Consider the following 19,826-nt stretch of genomic DNA (forward strand, 5'->3'; position numbering starts at 1 on the left):
CCTCTACTTTTACTTATCTGCCTTTGTCTTGCTCACCTGCTTCTCCGTCTGTCACACTCTTCTGCCCCCTCTTCTCTTGGGGCCGTGTGAGATGAGTACAAGGCAGGGGAGAGTGTGAGCTGTGGTGAGCCACAGACCAAAATAACCGGTACTTTTTTCTTTTCTTTTTTGTAAGAACACATGTGCCACCCACACATGAACTCACACATGTGTGCAAAGTCACTCATACACACTTGCACAGACAGAGTTCCCTTTTACTTAAGGATCCCTGGAGAGAGGTGTCGTTGGATATATTTCGACTGTACCAGGAGAGATTGAGTTTGTTGATATCCAGTGCTGGAAATGGACCTCCATGGAGAGTGAAGTAGGCCATGTGTAGATGCTGTTTATGGGCTGAGAAAATGAGTTTTGTCAACTGCCTGGAGTTAAAACTAGAACATAATGTTCAGACGTAAAGTAACTGTTTCATTCTATCAGTTTCTACTTTTTTTTATCTCCAATCAGCTGCAAGATACTACTCTTTCTCTCTGTTGCCTTCTCTGGTGCCTCCCTGTCAAGCTGGCATAGTGGCATCATTCTAAAACTGGTATTAGGCATTTCCTGCTGCGTCCGTTGGCGTGTGTGTGTGAGTGTGTGTGTGTGTGTGTGTGTCGCTCTATATGTATGTGTGTCTCAGTGTGCGTGTGTTGGGGCGGAACGCACCTGGTCCGCGCAGCTGTGGGGATCCTAGCAGGGGGGAGAGAGAGAGAGCGAAAGATAGAGGAAGGAGAGAAAGAGCAAGGGATGGGAGGAGACGAAAAGGGGGCCCTGTGTGCTGTACTGGGGACCCGACGAGTTCAAATAGAAAGGATGTGGGGAGAAATAGAGGGACAGGATTTCTAGGCACAGTAGTTTAGCATCCACGGGCTTACACCGTATCCACAAAGTCGCAGGAACTGCCCTTTAAAAAGCTATTATTCTGTTAAAGACAGATTTGTGAGGTAAAGTTCCTGCATCAGTCACATGTGACGGAAATCAGTGTGCTCTGTTTCCTTTCTCTGGTAAAGGTTTGACAATAATCTTAAACATTCCTGTCAGTCTAATAAATCAACCCTGTGTATATAATATTCTTATACAAGACCGTGTCAAATGTTGATATTCATCTCTTACGAGGAAGGAAATGAAGTGCACGGAAAATGGTAAGCTTTAAGGAGAACCAAAGTCATTCTATTGTGGTTTGATTGCAACTGATTTACATATTTCTGACTATTTTGGTTTGTCTGGCCTGTCTCCTCCCACCAATCCTGAGTATCAAATACCTAACTGGAAATTGTGTTCGTCCATACGAGTATGCAGTTCCTCTGTCCTTCTGCAGAGGGGGCAAGGAATCTGGGGGAAATAAAGAATGGAAGAGATAAAAATACTTTTTACAGTGCCGATTTAAGTGCGAGTAAATAGGCCAAGAGGATTCAACGTAGGAACCCAGTCTATCAGGAGACGGACAAATATGTCTGTCAGGCATTTTTCATTCAAAGGGCACAGAGCTCCTTCAGTATGTAGGGACAGCACAGATGTGCTCATACAAACAGAGTCTATTTCACAGCTGGACGACCAGCAGTAAGCACCGGGAAAGGTCAGATGACCAGGTCAAAAGTCAAGCCACAGAGAGCTGCAACAGAGGAAAAGGGGGAGCGCAGGGGCATCAAGCACGCCATGCACACACATTTATTAAAGTCATCATCTGCACTGTTGCAACTCCTGAGCCTTTGCCCCAGATGGGCAAAGGAGGCTGAGAATGCCTGTCTGTCTGCATTTAGAGGCAATTCTGTCTGAAGTAAAAAGCTGGACACACGTACTGACATTTGCCATAGAATATAGTGTATGATTTCAAAAAGCTGAGTTTTATTTTACTGATCGTGTTTTGGGATGAAACGGTTCTCTGACCTATGGCGGCTAATGTTAGAACATTTTACGATATAGCTGTATGACTGACACTACCAAATCAGTTTTATTTGACTCGTGCTACTCTGAAACTCTTTTAGCGTTTACCCTTCTCCTGCAATTGTGACTTTGCAGCCACCGTGACTGCTGTTCAGCAACAGCTCCACAGTCTCATTTTAACTTCAAGTGTGTAAGTTATGAAGAGCTGTGTGAACTTCTAACTGTGGCCCTATTCTGTGTTTCCTAACTCTCACAGGAAATCCAGAATAGCTTCTTCTTAATAATATCCAGGAGATGTCGGGTCACAGCGGGTGAAATGAAAGTCTTAATTTCCTAGAAGTGACCGGACTAATGCATTACGCATTGGTGTGCTGGTAAGTGCTCTAATTTACAGCAAAGTGGATCAAGCATCCATTTCAAAATGCCCATTTGCTTCCTAGTGGGACCTTTGAATACGCTAGAATGTGTGTGGATTGTATTTGTGTTCTTGTGGGCCGTCTACTTTGAGAGTGACAAGTATGAAATTGAGTTACAGAGGAGTTGTGGTCTCTTATATGAGGAAAACATGCCAAGACATCAAGGGGAAAAGTTGCCTGAGAGATCTGTGTGTATTTGAATGTGGGTTTCCTATAGCCTCTCTGTGTATTCCTATGTGACAAGGACTTGGTAACACTTGCCAGCTCCTTTTTATATATTTGTATGTGGGTGCGTGTACTGTACTTGTGTAAGCCGGGGTTTGTTTAATGGCAAACTGGATCCATTTCTAAACCTCCTGTTCTCTCACAAACAACAGCCAGGCAATCACGCTTTGGCCTAATTAAATAGAATCAACACGTGTCAGTTGGTTTGTTTATGGCAGCAAACTGAAAGCTGGACTCCTTTCCCGTAACGTAAAGCAATAACACTTGAAACCACTAAACTCACACTTTCCTCCACTTATCTAAAGGCTACCTTGTTGTTCAGTTTGTTATTTTTACTTCAAATTACCTGTAACACACACACACACACACACACACACTAGATCTTATCAGCACATTAAGATATGCTAAGTAACGTGCCTGGTCAACGATGCGCGCTAGCAACCCCTGAGTTCAATTAGCCCCGGCATGCAGCCTAATTTCACAGTGTGACCCCTGCTGCTGCACAGACACAGATTACAACTCTCTTAAATGTCTATCTGTGTCCGCCGGTGATCAATGCTTGCTTTGAAGGGAAGAACCAGCGAGGCCGTCGAGGGAGGAGACCGGGTGAGTGAACGCAGGACACAAACGAATGACAGTGAGTGGGGGTGAGGAGGGGGAGAGATGCAGTGTGGCACAAGAGGTGAGGAAGGTGACATTGTATCCACAGTGATGGATGGATGTTCACATACAGAGAGATAGTGACTTTAGAGGCTAGACGACCCCTGACCTAACCCATGAGGCCTTATGAGAAGACAACAATTTCTACATTTGTTTTGAAATGGAGAGAGAGAGAGAGAGAGAGAGAGAGAGAGAGAGAGAGAGAGAGAGAGAGAGAGAGAGAGAGAGAGAGAGAGAGAGAGAGAGAGGCCATGAGGCAGAGATGTGTAGACAACAACAACTAAAGAAAGACATTCTTATTGTGTGAATTTATATTGCTGTGTCCAGTATATATATTGTCTGACTGACAGTTTTGACAAGCATATAGTGGTGAAGTGTGTTGTATTTGTAGACTTTACCAAACTTTAATTTACACAATCATGTGATGTGATTGTAGTAATGTTTTTCTACAAATAAACAAATACTATATGGAGGACATATCTTTTAATAGAAAATGATAATTGGCATTCTGTAGTGAGGTCGCTGTGGGACAACCATCAATTTTAGATTATGCATTTAATATGAACACAAATAAAGACGTAGTTTTGCTAGTTGATTGATATTTAAACATATGTATCCTCAAAAAACAGAGGTGGACTTAAATTCTTGTTTTTAGACAAAAGCAAGCGTGTGAGCGTGTGAAAGCACAGAAGCCTAAGAGATCCAGCAAAACACAACAAATATCAGCTTTATAATATAAGCTTGAGTCGAGGAGAGAAGAAGGGTTTATGGGGGAGCCCTCTGCCCTCTCTGTCTCCAGCCAGTCTACTTCAACATCTGGAGCTCACATCAGCCCCCCTCAGAGACTGGCACTGCTATACTGAGAAGAATGGTATCGAGGAAAAGCTAATACATGAGACTAGAAAAGTAAAAAAAAATAAGATAAACAAATAAGTTGAGGAGAGGAAAAAAGAGGACAATAATCATTGCAAAATAGAGCTGAACAGTAACTGTGTTTGTGTTCATGCATCTGTGTTTGTGGTAGGCGGTGTGTGATGTGCTGATGATTTTCCAGTGATCATCTTTAATGCAGAGCAGAGAGAGCATGAACACTGGTTAGCTTCTGTGGCGAAACACTGTGTGGCAGGAAACAGAACAACTTGTGATCTCTGCAAAAAACACTAATGGAAAATCTCACTCGGATAGTAAATGTGGGCGTGTGTATGCGTACAGACACAAGAGTGTGTTAATGTGCGTGCAATCAAATAACTCCGGTATGTGCGAGGTTTTCTTAAAGATGAGCAAATGCAACGCACACCTGCGTTTTGCAGCAATTAACTCGAGAACCACAGACTTTCCTTTCGAGATAACAAGTGAGACTTCCCTTAGAAATGTGCAAACAAAACAGACAAGACAACCCCCCCTAACCTTTGCATGGCATTTCGTAACAGATTGTACAAACCAGAAAGCTATATTTGGTTTAACTGCTGATTTTATATAAGATTTTTTTTAATTTTTTTTTATCATCATTGCTGATGAATCCTCATTCACAGCTCACTTGTTCTCAGTTTTGTTGTGGCAGTAATTAATTCAACCCCGAGTCATTTTGTGCTCTCAAATATTTGCACATTTGGTGGCAAATTGGTGTTTGACTACTTCTCCCCCATTCGTCTGGTCTTCATTGCAGGTAAAATAATTCTCTGCTCTTATATGGAGATTCAGTCTTACCCTGGTTTCTTGTCATTGGGTGCACGAGGTATTACCCCTATGTTGTCTGAACAGAGCCACACTAATCCAGATATTCTCGTTGGTCGGGACTCTAGACCAGAGATGATTAGCTCAGTAATCAGTGACTGATTTAAGTCTCGTGTTTTTGAACTCTAAGATGCCATGGTGGCCCGTAAAGATGATCTCTGAGTAACATTTTTCTTGACAATTGAGAGCAAATGTTTTACGGTCACTTCCTGCCTTTGTGAAAACGATGTCTCAACTGGCTCTACTCACACTGATAGTCAAGAGAAGATTTAACTGGGTCAACAGTTAGGAAATCAGGTTGAAACCAAACAATGCAAGAGGTGATAGTGTGATAGTGTGTGTGTGTGTGAGTGCGTATGTGTGTGTAGGGGTGGGGGTCACAGGGATGTTCTTGACTGTGTCATCTCCAGCAGCTGTTTCCCTCAAACCCTGCCTCGCCCCCTCCTCCCCCTCCCACCCCATCGCCTCACAATGAAACCAATACAAAGGAACAGGAAGTGCCTCCCGTTAACTGGGGCCCAATCAAAGCCATCATTATTCCCGTGTCAGAATTTTTACAGGAAATAGCTTCTCAGAAAATATGCCAGCTGTGCAGGGAGTGTGGTATTATTGTCCTATAGGTCTTGTCTGTTTTTTTTGTTTTTTTCACTTATCAGTCGCTGTTAACAAAAGGACACATAGACCCGTCTCGACCACGTGCGCGGCACACTGTCACTGCTGTGCGTTCATAAGGCAAGCCAGGCAATGTGTTCTCTGGGGCTGGGTGGTTATTGTGCGGCCTGTGAAAAGGGCTCCCCTGCTGTGCCTGCACCGGCTTATTTGGTTCCCATCCTGAACCGAGCAATTGTCTTTTTAAACCCGTGCGAGGGGAGCTGAGGCCAGAGCGCACACAGATGCAGGAGTACATACATGATCGCACACACACACACACACACAGCTTTGCCTACTGAAGCCGCATCTGTAAGAACGCCGCTCAGATTACAGCGTAAACGGTGGGTTCAGGTGAAGCCTAACGTTTGCCAGATGCTGCGATAAAGTCACCAGGAGGTTTGCCTGACATTGGAGTGTTGTTGTTGGTCGGGGAGGGTGGAATCATCTGCCTCCCTAACAAGAGGGGGGCACACATCTGGCTCAAAACAGAAAAGTCATTTATGAGCATTGCCTAAAACGTGCTTTTGCTTATCTGTGATATTTAAACAGTTTAACTTGAATCTTGAGATCCATCAGTTTTGCAGCTGAGAAGTAAGGTAGCGTCTCTGTTTATCTGATCTTCCGTTTGTCCTCTGTAATCTCTCTGTCTCTCCGAGGCCTGACAGACGACTGGAGGACAATAATTAACTCACAGTCACTCTACGCGTTGACACAGGTGAGCACGACTCGGGTTGTTAAACAGTCATTATAGGGCTGCTGTGATGTGAATGAACACACACACACACACACATTTGATTGACCACTAACAATGTCATAGCTTGTCTGTCACGTTAGGCTGAAGCCTATTCAGTTACAAAATGCCACTGTTGACTGTATTTATACTGATTAGATAAAGGGGGTGTCCCATTTGACCGAATCCTCAACACTCTTATCCTCTGCTGACACTCAGCATAAAATCCACAAGTGGAAATATCTTTTCACTTGTGCCCTTTGTGAATACAATGCAGAGACGCAGTGATTTCTATCAGTTTCACACTAATCCTCACCTCTCATAAGCTGGGCTTTGTCAGGACATATCTCTTGTTTTGGCCAAAGGAGCTGCTCTGCGTCCTTCACTGTGAAGCTTATCGGCGGTGTTTGAAGCGCTCGTCTTTATCTGCGCTCACTGTGCTGAGGTCATCAGCCTGGCCCAGTGGTCTCTATCTCTCTGCCTTGCAGAAACATTTGAGGTACGTTTTGAGAGATTTTTAGAGACGTTTTTAAAGTTTAATTACAGTTCTCTTGACTTTCATTTGACAGACAGTGTACGTACAGAAACGGTAAGCAAAGAGAGAGGGTGATGACATATGGCGAAGTTTCCTGCCTCACACTAGGAACGTTGCAGGTGTCTAAGCGGGTTTTTAGACCAAAAAAAGCACTGCGATTTAAAAAAATATATGAAAAAGAAGTGAGAAAGTAAAATATGATCCAGGACAGCTAGATTGAGTAATACATCTACGAGTTTAACAGCGTATCAGAAGCCAACACAATGCCCAGTGTTTAGGTTAAAAACACAAACAGAAATGTGCACTTTGGTCTTTGATTGACGAAAGCAATGCTTTGATGGATGTTGTTGCACAGTGTTGAAACAACAGTGTTGAACCAGGTTCACCGTGTGAACTTTGAATTAGGCACATTCATTTCTGTAACGCAGTGCTAATGTCAGTTGGACCAACTCAACTACCAGGACGCCCTCTCTATGATTACTGCATCCAACCCAATGCAACAGAGGATAGAGTTTTGTTCATGGGTTTTTTTTTTTTATCATTTGGGTGAACCAACCTTTTAACATATCTTTTCAGTCTTTACTCTTTTTTTCTGTCCTGCCATACAGATAACAGTAAACCTAAGTGCTTTCAGTTTGTCAGAACTGGCCTCTACAGACCATATTCCTCTTTTGGCCATTCTGGGGAATTAGAGGAAGAAACATTTTTAGAAATCTTGAGTGGCTTTGACCCTTCACTTTGGCCAGACTCTTAACTTAGTGGTGGGAGGATATTTTCAGCAAATTACAGAGTAGCCAGAGAATGTTAGCAGGAAGTGTCCATAAAACAATACACACAGACCAGACACGGATAAACAGATATCGACATTTCCTGGTAGTGTTACTGTCTTTAGGAGTGACTCATGATTATGTTACTTCAGCCTTTATTCTCAACAACAATACATACATTTTCAAGCATTTTCTTTTCTTTTGCATAGAGCTCCTCATAAGCAGCAACAACAGCGATGACTGAGGTGCAATGGGTCACATAGAAGGTTGATGGTCTCTTAAACTCTGGGTCGTGAACTAAAAGGGTTCACGGACACAACAAGAGGAGCAATACGTTTTAAAAACTCCCACAGCGAAAGACAACCGCACGAGATCATTACAACATCAGTAACGTGATGTGTTTTTTAATGGTTTCGCGCACAAAACCCGATTTAGAGTCGCTCCATTACGCCCAGCTGTATATGGCAAAGCACAGCTCACAAGCTAGCATGGTGTCCATTTTCCCTGAGGCCTTATGACCATCACATGTTGCCGTGAACCGTCACACCGCCATGATTAAAAAGCCACTTCAGAGGATGAGGGTTTGTGCTCGTGTGTGGGAGGTGGGGGCGAACAGAAAACTTACAATATGAGAATATAAATCACTCTAAATGGAGGAGGCATATACGCAGACAAGTGTATGACAGCCAGACAGAGTGAGCGACAGTCCAGTAGCAAGGCCCAGGGAGTGTGTTGTTTTTGATTGGTTACGGAGCTCAGTAGTCTGTGTAAGAGCTTTTAATCAGGTCACTGAGAGCACAGACCTCTCTGCTCCCACTCTGCCCCCTCCGTCTGGAGGGCTCCTACAGGGGTGACCAAGAGGGGCACCACTGACCCAGATTAGGAAAGGGGGTGTGTGTGTGTGTGTGTGTGTGTGTGTGTGTGTGTGTGTGTGTGTGTGTGTGTGTGTGTGTGTGTGTGTGTTGGTGGGAGCGGTGGGAATCTGCTGTGTATCATGTCTTAGTCCCCACTGTTTCAATTCATTAGCAGCACAAGGAGGAGACAAGAGAGATGAGGAGGAGTGGCAAGTGTGTGTGTGTGTGTGCGCACTCGTGTTCATGCATGCTTACATATAATTGTACATGTGTGTGTGTGTGTGTGTGTGTGTATGTGTGTGTATAGAGGGTGGGGACAGACAAAAGACGAAGTGTTAAAAGAATACAAAGCCAGTGACAGAAGGAGAAAGTCACTGCTGCAGCGCATCTTAGATGTCAGGGACCCACTTGACCTAGAAACACATGACACACACGCAGACACACACACAGGTGCAGAGATACCCACCAGGGACCTAATGGCCTCTGTCTGTGTGTCTCTGCGAAGCCTGACCAGCTGAACCCCTGCAGCAGTAGTCAGCCTCCTCCACGTCTTCCTTTCTCTCAATCCCTCTCTGACTGTGGTCAAAATTGCACACTAATATACTGCATACTAACGTACTCAATCAGTATGTACTACATACTACCTACTAAATTTACAATTACCAGCAGCCAGAGTGTTTACTTTCAAGTATACTCAAGCAATATGTCTTCTCTGCGTCACATGACTGTATTGATCAAAACGTTACTGGTCCGACTTCAAGGCAAATTAAAGTGATGAACATTGAGTTAAATGTGTTTTCTAGAGTACATTACATGTGTGAGCTCCCGCGTTTTTCTTCCGAACTGCCTTAACGTCACTCGCCATCATTTCTAATTATTTTATCCAACTGCTAATGATTTAAAGCATCCGCCTCGCAGTCCCCCGTTGAACGACCTGAAGAGCCGCAGTGCATTTTATGGTGGTTGTGTATGTCCAGTAAGCTCACGTCTCGTACTCACAACTTCTTCTTTCATCTAGTATACATCCGGGCATTTCTTTCTATCTCCACGTACCATGCAGTTGGAATGCACTACATACTGAATTTTCCGTCATACTTAGTGTGAATAGTGTACACGACTTTGAACAAAGACTCTCTCTGTCTCTTTCTCCTTTCTGTCACTCGCCCTCAAGTTTATCCTGCAGTCATTTTTCCACACGAATGTTCCTCAACTCGCTCAGCTTGATCTCTTCATGGGGCTTCCTGATCACCCATACAAATCTCCTGTTTGTGTCTCTCCATCTTGCTCCCGCGGCCCACGTCGTCTCCTCACCAAGACACGTGCGTGGACTTGCGTTGTGTGGGGTCTGCGGACGAATTGAATAGCTGTAGTGGGCCTCGATGACCGCGATGAGCACAGGCTGGCCAGCTGAACCTGTCACTGCAACTCAATACACAGTTGCTGGCTAATTGGTCAAAAATGTTGGGACTGCTTTTGTCTCGTTTCAGTCGTCTCCTTCCACTGGAACTTGCAGCTTTCTCCTCCATCTAGCTCCAACTGATCAAGCTGCAGTCTGAGTACTTACCGTACATTTTCTCCCGGCATTATTTTCAAGAGCAGTTTAGCATCCAAAATTTACTTCATTTGGAGGCATGACAGTGTAAGAAGGGATTTGGATCCCACTCTCAAACACTTTTGGTGTCTTTATGTACAAGTCATGCTCTGTGTGGGGTCTCACAAAAGAAAAAGACCCAAACAGTCCATAATTACAAGGTCAAACTTCTAGTTCCAGTGAGTTTAGAGTGTATTCACCACAAATGTCCCACTCGCGAAACAACAGTAAGGACAGCAATTACTCAAGAGTATTTAATTATCATGGTTATCATCTGGTAGTCATCTGCAAATTGTGGCATGGTCTTGATTTGGGTTAAGGCTTAAAGATGTAGCTTCGATCTGAATGCTCAAGACTGGATGTGGACCAGACTCTCTCTTCCCTGGCAAGGTGGAGATGACTAGCACACCGCATACACTCATTTTGGTGTTTACTTGCTGGTTCGAAAACAGAGGAATGGTTTTTAGAAGGAGAAAATCGGGGCTTGCAGCGCTTCCATTAATGGTCATCCAGTGGAGGACTACAGCAGCAAGTTCACTGTCAGCTCTAGAGTGGCTGTAAATAATCACTCTGACTGCTTTGACAGTCTGTTGGGCGGGCTGAAGACGGCAGCAATGTCTCTCCTGAATAAGTAAACGTATTAATCGAAAGGGATCATTTACAATTCTGATTGTGAACCTGTTCCAAGTTGTTTGAGAGGAATGATGTAAGCTTTTATGACTAATCAGTTCACCATCACCTACACCAACTGGCCCCAACCATGATCAGCGAGTCTGGCCTTTACTATGCTTACACAAAGCCAGATGTTTATCTTCATTGGATGTCTGCCGGAATAAACGGACTGTTCCAGTCAGGGACGATGAAGACGACAAAACAATGGTATGACCAACAGCTGGCAGCCTCTCGGCCCACCACACTGAACATTACAGTCAACTTGTTTTGGCACTATTTAGTGGCCATGGGCTTTATGGCCTTCTGTGGCTTGTGTCCCACCTGCAATTCAGTTGTGTGTGGAATAAATGGAGGTCATATTACTGTAAGAAATTCACCGCCAAGGACGTAAACAGGGCCACCTGACAATATGATAATGACAACAGCAAAATTCTCGCAATGGACAGCGCCAGTAGTGTAAAACTATTGCCTTATGTCACTGACTTCTGTTGTATTGTGGTTTAAGGTGAGTTGTACCTCCAAGCACCACATTACCACATTTCCATTACCGCCATCATCACAGCAGGCTGTGTTTAATGGAACATCTTCTTTTCCACAAATTGATTTTGTTTACTCTGCCATACATTTTAAGTGATTACTAATTTGTGGCAAAACAAGGATACAGATGTCTCGGTCACCCTTTCTGTTCACATCTAAATTGAATTTAGATACAGTTGGAACGGACATTTGCTCACACCTGAGATTCTTACTCCTTGGTTCCAGAAATCCTACAATTCCCATGATGCAACTAGAGCGTCTCTGTTATAATGTTCCTTGTCTGGCAAAAATACATAGCCACACCTTTCAAACCCGACAGATTATAATGCAGACTTTCTGCCAAAAATGTCTTGTCCCAAAGCAATGTTTTTAAGTATTATGTTGAGATTTTGTCCGCACCAGATTTGGTCTGTCAGACCAAATGTGAACCCATATGTTTCAAATGGTTTCAATCACACCTGGTTTTTAAATCTGGCTCAACCAAGATACCTTATATCTTAGTGTTAACCAAACAGCCACAGTGTCATCGACATAAAGAGGCCGCTCGATCCTGTTGTATAGAGTTTGCAGTGCTTCTTAACAGCCACAATGGGCCCATGTTGGCTGAGTGAATGAATCAATGAATGAAGTGCGTGGGCGAGTTTCTTTTGTAGTACATTGGGCATCCTCTCATCTAAAAACTAGGCAATATCATTACGCACAAGCTTGAACAAGAGACTCAAAGATAAATACCAAGTGACCAGTACAAATCAACAATGTGCATTAAATGTCATGTCGCCGCCCGGGTCACTAGTGACAAAATTTCTGGATCTGTAGGCTGTTCAAAGCCGACGGAGAAGACTGTAGCGTCTTTGATGAAGGACAGAGTGAAAACAGGGAGCAGAGGAGGAGGAGGAGGCGGAATCCTGCACGACACACACCAGGGATACAAAGAATTAAGTTTCAATGTGTTTCTTGCCACTTAATTATCCCCGCCAAGATGGGCCTGCACTTGTGGATGAAAAAGATACCCTTCTGTATACAACACTGCCTCGCCACATGGCAGTATGGTGGTTTCCCTCCCTCCTTCCGTCTCATCTCACAAGATGACCCTCATTACTCCACACTCTGTTCTGTTGTTACTAGAAGTAGAAAGAGACCACTTTGTTTATGTTGAAGGAAGGTGCTTTGAGAGGTAAAGGTGAGCTCTAGACCCTGTGGAAACACATTCAGTCATAGAGTTGAAACAGATGTGGAGGCTTAGAATTATACATATATATTTTTTTTTACCTTAGTATTTGGCTGTCAATAAAATACACCGGATTGAAAATTTAATTGAGAGAGAGAAGTCGAGAAGAGGAGAGAGAAGGGGCGCTGCTAATTATGCATGGCGATTGTTGATGGCTTGATTGTCTGCGTCCAGCTGCACGGAGGAGCGGGGAGAGGGAGAGGGAGGGCGGGGAGAGAGGCAGACTCACTGACGCCAGGCTCGGAATTCTCCCATCCATTGAAAGAGAGACCCGATTGTGTCCGGGGCCTTTCCGACAAGCACCTGATCCTTGCCCAGACACACTACTGCGTGTGTGTGTGTGTGTGTGTGTGTGTGTGTGTGTGTGTGTGTGTGTGTGTGTGTGTGTGTGCGCGTGTGTGTGTGTGTGTGTGTGTGTGTGAGAGAGACAGAGAGCGAGAGTGAGAGACAGGGTGTGGGTGTGTGTTTGTGTGGGTGTTTCACACCGATTTTACGCACTGAAAACTCTGGAATCTGCAGACAAGCTCTGTCATGGGAGAAAAATACTCTGTTGGCATTTTTTGATATCCTAGAAATAGCTCATATTCCCAGAAATAACTAGGGAATCAGGGGCGGTGCTTTCTTTGGATCATCAAAATCAAATGGGATAATGTTTGCATCGACTCAACATGGAGGTCTTTAATCCCAAAACTGATTTGCCATCAAGCCCAGTTTGCTAAATCAGCAAATATATACGAACAATTATTTTCCCACCAGACCTGGGAAATTTACTGCAATATTTGACTTCCCCTTGACATCTTTAAAAAAGATATTTCAGGTCAAAGTCTTGTTTGGATACTCTGCACCGCTTACACAATATATCTTTAGAATAGCACTGGACTGAAGTCCTGTCTCACGGTTCAATATTGTGGATTGCTCTAAAGTGAGTGACTCATCATACAGGGTCAACAGTTGTGGGAGGGGGGGGGGGGGGGTGATTGCCAGGAGAAAGACAGTGACTTGAATATCTTTTAAACCTCTGCATAATGGGGAGGATATCTCCAGCCATGCCCAAAATGAAGATAACTGCATAGTGTAATTGCGCATCGTCTTAAAATAGTATGTTATATTTAATCAACTCTTTGTTGCATGTGAGGTTACATAATATACAATTTGACATAATTATAACAGCCTGCCATTGAACCTAAAATTGATAGTTGCTCAGTTCAGAGTTGGTCAGACGGTTGTAAAATGTCTGGTGAACACAGGCCAACATCCTGGCACCGACGGACCGTTGAGCAACCACTTTATCTAACTACAGGCAAAATGACATTACTTCACAGCGTAGAGTCAGACATGGGTTTGTCCTGTCTTTAATTATGATCTCATGTCGACTGCTTTCCTGATACTTTTCATCACGAGATTCGTCTCCAGGCCATGTTGGAGAATTCATCATTGCACAATTATGGGGAATTAAAAAAGGTTTTCCTCAAACTTTCTCTGAGTACAACTGCATATGGGAGGAGGGAAGCGTGAGGGCGTGGATCTGTGTCCGTGGAGTGACAGACTCGGTCATCCAATCGGATCTCTGAGCGCCTGTGCTTCTCTCCCCTCTGGTGCTGGACGGGGGAGGGAGGGCCGTCTGCCAAAGAGGGGAGTGTGCGTTGGGGTGAATGGATGACGTCGGGAGGCTGGCGCCAGCATGTCTGGGACTGGCGCGTTAGATCAACACAGCTGGGCTGGGATAGGACACACAGCTGGCTCAGGCCTGCATTCCTCTACAAAACAGGATTGTGAGAAAAGGGGAAAATAAGACCCAAATAGGAGCAGAACGGGACGTGCTTTGATGTAAACTAAAACGGAGCAACATTTGGAGTTGTTAAAATATAATTTTCATAAATCTGTTTCTCCTCAAAAGAGGGTTTGATTTCAGCAGTTTCAGTGACTGCACGGATTAAGCACACCTTAATATTGTGTGTGGGTTAAATTATTGTTGATCATTGAGGCATATGGGCTATAAGAGGACTATAAACTATCAAAACATAAATAATCAGTCAATAAATCCACATTCAATGACCGATCATCAGAATAACCTGTTCTTAGCAATTTACTAATGTAGAAAAGAACCTGGCCTTCCACTGACCTTTTACCTACATTATATAAATATCCTATTTTCAACATTTCTATTTGTGGATGAACTTAGTGAGTCCTAAAACAAGCACATGCATTGCTTAAACACCTATTGTACAGGAGGCTATCATAATAACTGTCTATACAGTTTTGATTAAGTGTTTTCAGTGTCTTGACAGACATGCAGCCAAACTTCATGAAGGATTTATAGTAATCAATAAAAATATGATACATGATTATCCAATATGGAACATGATAACAAGTATCTGTATTTGAGAAGACGTGTATTCCTCTGGAAGTATAGCTTTTAATAAAAGTGAAAGTGAGATAGAAACTGTGGTAAAATCTAGAATTAAAACGCCCATCTGTCCTTGCAGTTGCTTCTATAGTTCAGTTGGCTTGTTGTAAACTAAAAGTATTCTTCAAAACGTGTAACGTGCCCCACTTTGAGAACTTCTTTCTGTCTATTTCAAACAAATAGCACCACCTGGAAGAGGCGACTAATTGATTGACAATCCCCTTTAGGCATCCCAGCCCGAATTTCCTCATTCTTTCCAGCCCTTCCACAAGGTGATACCAGCCAATGAGAATTGGCTTGCTGCTTTCAAGGGCCAATCAGAGCACGATGCGAGAAAGGGGCGGTCAGCACGCGCCTAGTGTATAAAGACCTAAGCGTACGTCGCTGTCAGAGCACTGTAACGTTTCAGAACAGCGATAAAAGAAGACCCCAATAGGAGGAAAACCTTCAAAAACTCACACTTAATCGTCAAGCCGAGTCTTGTTGTTGTTGTTGTCTCTGTATTCATCATGAAAGCCATCAGTCCCGTCCGCTCGGTGAGGAGCTGCTACAAGGCCGTGTGCTGCATTTCGGAGCAGAGTCTCGCCATCAACCGGAATAAACACTCGTGTCTGGAGGAGCCGGTGGGCGCCCTGTGCGACATGAACGACTGCTACTCCAAGCTGAAGGAGCTGGTGCCGAGCATCCGCAGAACAAGTCGGTCAGCCAGGTGGAGATCCTGCAACACGTCATCGACTACATCTTCGACCTGCAGATCGCGCTGGAGGCGGAGGACACAGCCACGCCGGAGATGGTTTTGTCGATAAAGGTGAGGCGGAGATGCGGGCTGCAGCGTGGACCGACGCTAAATAGCAAGTCTTGTGTAGCTCTCTGCACTAAACGGATCTCTGCATTGCTTCTGCAGAAGATAGCCTTTTTCCATTTAAGTCGATCTGGATTTTGTGAAGTGTATTCCACTCGCAACACGATGTGCATCCCCGCTTGCATGCGTGGCGTTGATATTGTATTTTAGTCTATTGTTCTGGTGTTCTCCGATATGTGATGTTGTGGCAGACATGTTGCACCCCCGCAACATCCAGTTCTTCTTGTGTCTGTGCAATAAGATGAAGAGTATTGTCGGCGTCTAACACTGCTTCATTTTGCTCTCCATTCAGACTGCGGACCTTGCACGCAAATTCTCCAAAGAAGAAGGGCGGTTGTGCCATTAAGAGGAAGGCAGATCATGGTTCATGGTATGTATTTATTATTTGATAATCAGTAATGTCGTATCTATAAATTGATATAATCACAAGATGTGTGTGTGTGTGTGTGTGTGTGTGTAGAAACGGCATATCTTCGGGACACTCGCTGAGAATTCCTACAGTGTGTTGTTTTGACTTAGAAAATAACTTAAAAATAAAACTTTTAACATCAGCGAGAATAGTGTCGCCTTTGTTGAGACGAAGGTCTCGTTGCCCTCCACATTAGGGTTGCCAATTAGACAGGCCAGTGAATGTGTAGCGGATTCATTGCTATCTGCCTGGGGTTAATGAAAGTTCCATGCTAGGCGCCAGTCTGTCTGCTCTCCACTGCAGGGGGGGGGGGGGGGGGGGGGGGGGGGAGAGGGTGAGAGGGAGAGATCTGACTTCACTTTTCTTCCTTTCTCTCCATGCAGGTGCAGGGAAACACATGTCTCCACTTCACTCCGGGCAAGAGGACAAGAGGGGCAGAAAGGGTGGGATAGGTATTTGGGGGGGGGGGGAGAAGAAAAAGAAGGAGGGTTTAAAGAAGAAAAGACAGACAAAGTGGACTGTTTCCTAGATGAGTGGGGATCAACAGTGGTGCATGAGCAAGAAAACAGAGACTCATTCTTTGGCCCCTGGACAGACAAATCAACACACCAAAGCAGAAGCCAGGATTGGAAATTGAAAGCAACCGGCTTTGTACACCCTCCTCCAAACAACCTGGGATCCCCTATAGGTAGAAGTAGAAACATTGGTACATTGTTTTATTTTCCTTTTTTTGTGTGTTGCATTCCAAACCTACTTTGTGGGTTAAACTCCACACCCAACCAGAACCCTCTCTACACCAAGTCTCACATCATCTCACATGATTGTCCCTGTATAATCCCCCCCCCCCCCCCCCCCCCTCCCCATCTAATCTGATTTCTAATGATCTGGAGAACTGTTGCAACTTTTTACGAATGTGTACATATCTGCTGTGGGTAAGTAAGGTGTGAGTCAATTTGGATGTTGGTGTTTTTTCTGAATGGGAGTTTGGGTTTTATTAGGTATAATCAGAACTCTATACTAGAGTTAATTGTAAATGTTTGTAGGGATTGTGTTATTTCTACAGACAATGCGCTGTGAGTTTCATAAACTCTTAATTATAAAGTTTGCTTTGTATGTATGTTCTTATGTAATGAAATAAAATAAAAAAAAAGATGAAACAAATTGGCCTTCGTGGTATCTATTCATGAAATAACGACGGAGTGTTCTTCAGAAAATGACGGCGATGCTGACGTGACTTTTGTTTTTGGATGTCAAGGAAATGCTGATACAACAGGATGTATTCAGATGACTCTTGAGGTTGAGTGGTTGGAAATCAAACAAAGGGAGTTTCCTTGAAGTGCCGTCTAATTTTCCAAAGAATGAGTTCTCACCATGTTTACAGCAGTAGATCTTCCTTCATGGTGTCAGAAGAAAGGATGTTACGTGATCAGAAACCAACCATTCCATCATTAATGAATCGTGAAGGCACTGGACATTCACGACACCAGATCAACATGTGCAGCAATGTGTTGCCTTGGAAGCTGAAGAGCATCACCTGTAAAGTAGCATTTATTCAACTCTACCGATAAGAATACTTTTGCAAGACCTTTTTATATGCCGATGATGTGACAGCTTCATTTGTGTAGTAACAATTAGGTGGACAGAAATATTACAACTGTCTAAATTCATGTTACTGAACTTAGCTGGTCTCAAAAGCTTACCAAACTACTCCACCTTGCGGATTCATCTAGAGTGTTAGGCATTAAATGTTGACATATTACCAGTGCCTCATCTGGACCATTGGCAGCAATAAAGAATCTTATTTACTGTCTTACCAAAAGAGACTAGCAGCAAAACAATCAGACTCCACAGTATGTTGAGTTGCATCAATGTACCTACCGGTAGTTCTAACCTTCATACTGTGAATAATAAGGTTGCACCTCCATCTAGTGGTAAACATGTGTTATTGGCTCAAAATGTTCAAGCTGGTGTAGCACTTAAAAAAACACTGTACATTCTGGAGACTTTTAGGAAATGAACTACAAATCAATTTGCAATAAATGCTACTTTTGTGAAATAGTTTTTAAAATGCATTCATTTATTATTAAGACAGTTAAGGAAGTGATGAACTTGTTGGTAAATTTAATCTTACAACTTGACTTACTTACCTGTACTATATATGCTCTTACAACCATAACATGTTTATAATACGATCCATACTATCACCTATAGTGTATTTCTACTACACTATGTATACTCCTGCACAATATATTTTGGCTACTTGCTGCACATGTTCATACTGTATAGCATATTCATTTCACACTGCTCAAACTACATATTTAGTGTATTCATATCTACCCCTTACTGTTTATTGTTATTTAATTTCAGGTGTGTAGTTAGATCAGGTGTCATACTCGTTTGCATTATAAGGCATTAACGTTATTCGTACCTCAAGTATGCAAATCAGGGATCCAATATACCATGAACACCTTGATTTATATAACCATTGCAAAGATTGGACGAATAATTGGCACAGAGTAGAATCAGCACTTTTTACAAAGGAGGTATTATGTGAGACTGCATTAGACAGTTTTCATCTGCTTCATATATTTTTTTGTCAGAATATATAGATATATTGACCATGTATGTGTTTTTAATTGAAAGCAGAAAAAAGATAAACCAGAAACAATCCTCAGGGTTTCAGCACTGAAGACCAGATCCCAGTTCACGCCACAAGATGGGGATGTTAGATTAGAACGCAACAACTCGTGTCCTCCTGCATGACATCCCAGGAATTTAAGCACTCTGAACACAAGATAAGCGTTTTGCTTTGGATGTCAAAATGAACTTCTGCAGGTCAAGGGTTGCTTTGACATAGAAATGCAACCCTTTGACCTTTGTACAAACCCAGATTGGTTCGATATGAGATTTAAAAAACGAAGCAACTTGATTGCAATCCATGTTTTAGCATTGGTCAGACAAAAGCCCATCGTTGTTGTTATTTTTGTTGATGTGATAGCACTCTGTTTGTCTGGCCCCATACTTACAATGACTTTAAACACACATGACACATTTGCTCCATTTAAACTAAACATTGAACTTGATGGAGTTTAGAAAACAGTATTCCATGGCAAGTAATATGATAGAAATAAAAATGATATCATGGCTTTGCTGATTTACGAATACAATATTGTGTCTCCAAGTGTTATCAGTCAGTTCATTTTAGCCCAATGCATCGTTGGACAGTCACATTGGCCCAAGCTCTCTTATTAAGAAGACAGTGAAAAGTTCCCTTTTCATTTTGTTAATATTTTTACAATTCAGGCCACATTAGATTACAAAACGATCACAAAATCGGAACAACTATGACTGTAGACAATGCAGCATCTCGAATGCATTGTAATATATCTTGTAGTTCGATATGAAAGAGGAAGGAAAGGAGGATGGAGGTGATTTAAGTTGCACTGTGTGGATTTACAATTACAATTCTGTCAGTATTAACAGTCTCTCTTATCTGTTTAATGTTGCAATATTATGTGATATGTCTTACCCAAAAGATAATTAAGAATAATCTCATCCAGTGTAATATGTAAGCAACTGTGTCAGCTTTTACCCTCACCCAGGATCCTTTATATATGTATAGTATATA

General features: G+C 43.0%; 1 protein-coding gene across 1 annotated transcript; it reads left to right on the forward strand.

Moving 5' to 3' along the window:
* The first annotated feature begins 15,334 nt into the window (after window positions 1-15,334).
* Window positions 15,335-17,347, forward strand: id3 (inhibitor of DNA binding 3). The gene is given in 4 exon segments (XM_079285972.1): window positions 15,335-15,610; window positions 15,613-15,735; window positions 16,082-16,152; window positions 16,582-17,347. Coding segments are annotated over 3 exon segments (351 nt in total). The 5' UTR covers window positions 15,335-15,436; the 3' UTR covers window positions 16,136-16,152; window positions 16,582-17,347.
* The last annotated feature ends 2,479 nt before the right edge of the window (window positions 17,348-19,826 follow it).

This window comes from Melanostigma gelatinosum (assembly GCF_949748355.1).
Source record: "Melanostigma gelatinosum genome assembly, chromosome: 16".
In the NCBI taxonomy this organism is placed as follows: Eukaryota; Metazoa; Chordata; class Actinopteri; order Perciformes; family Zoarcidae; genus Melanostigma; species Melanostigma gelatinosum.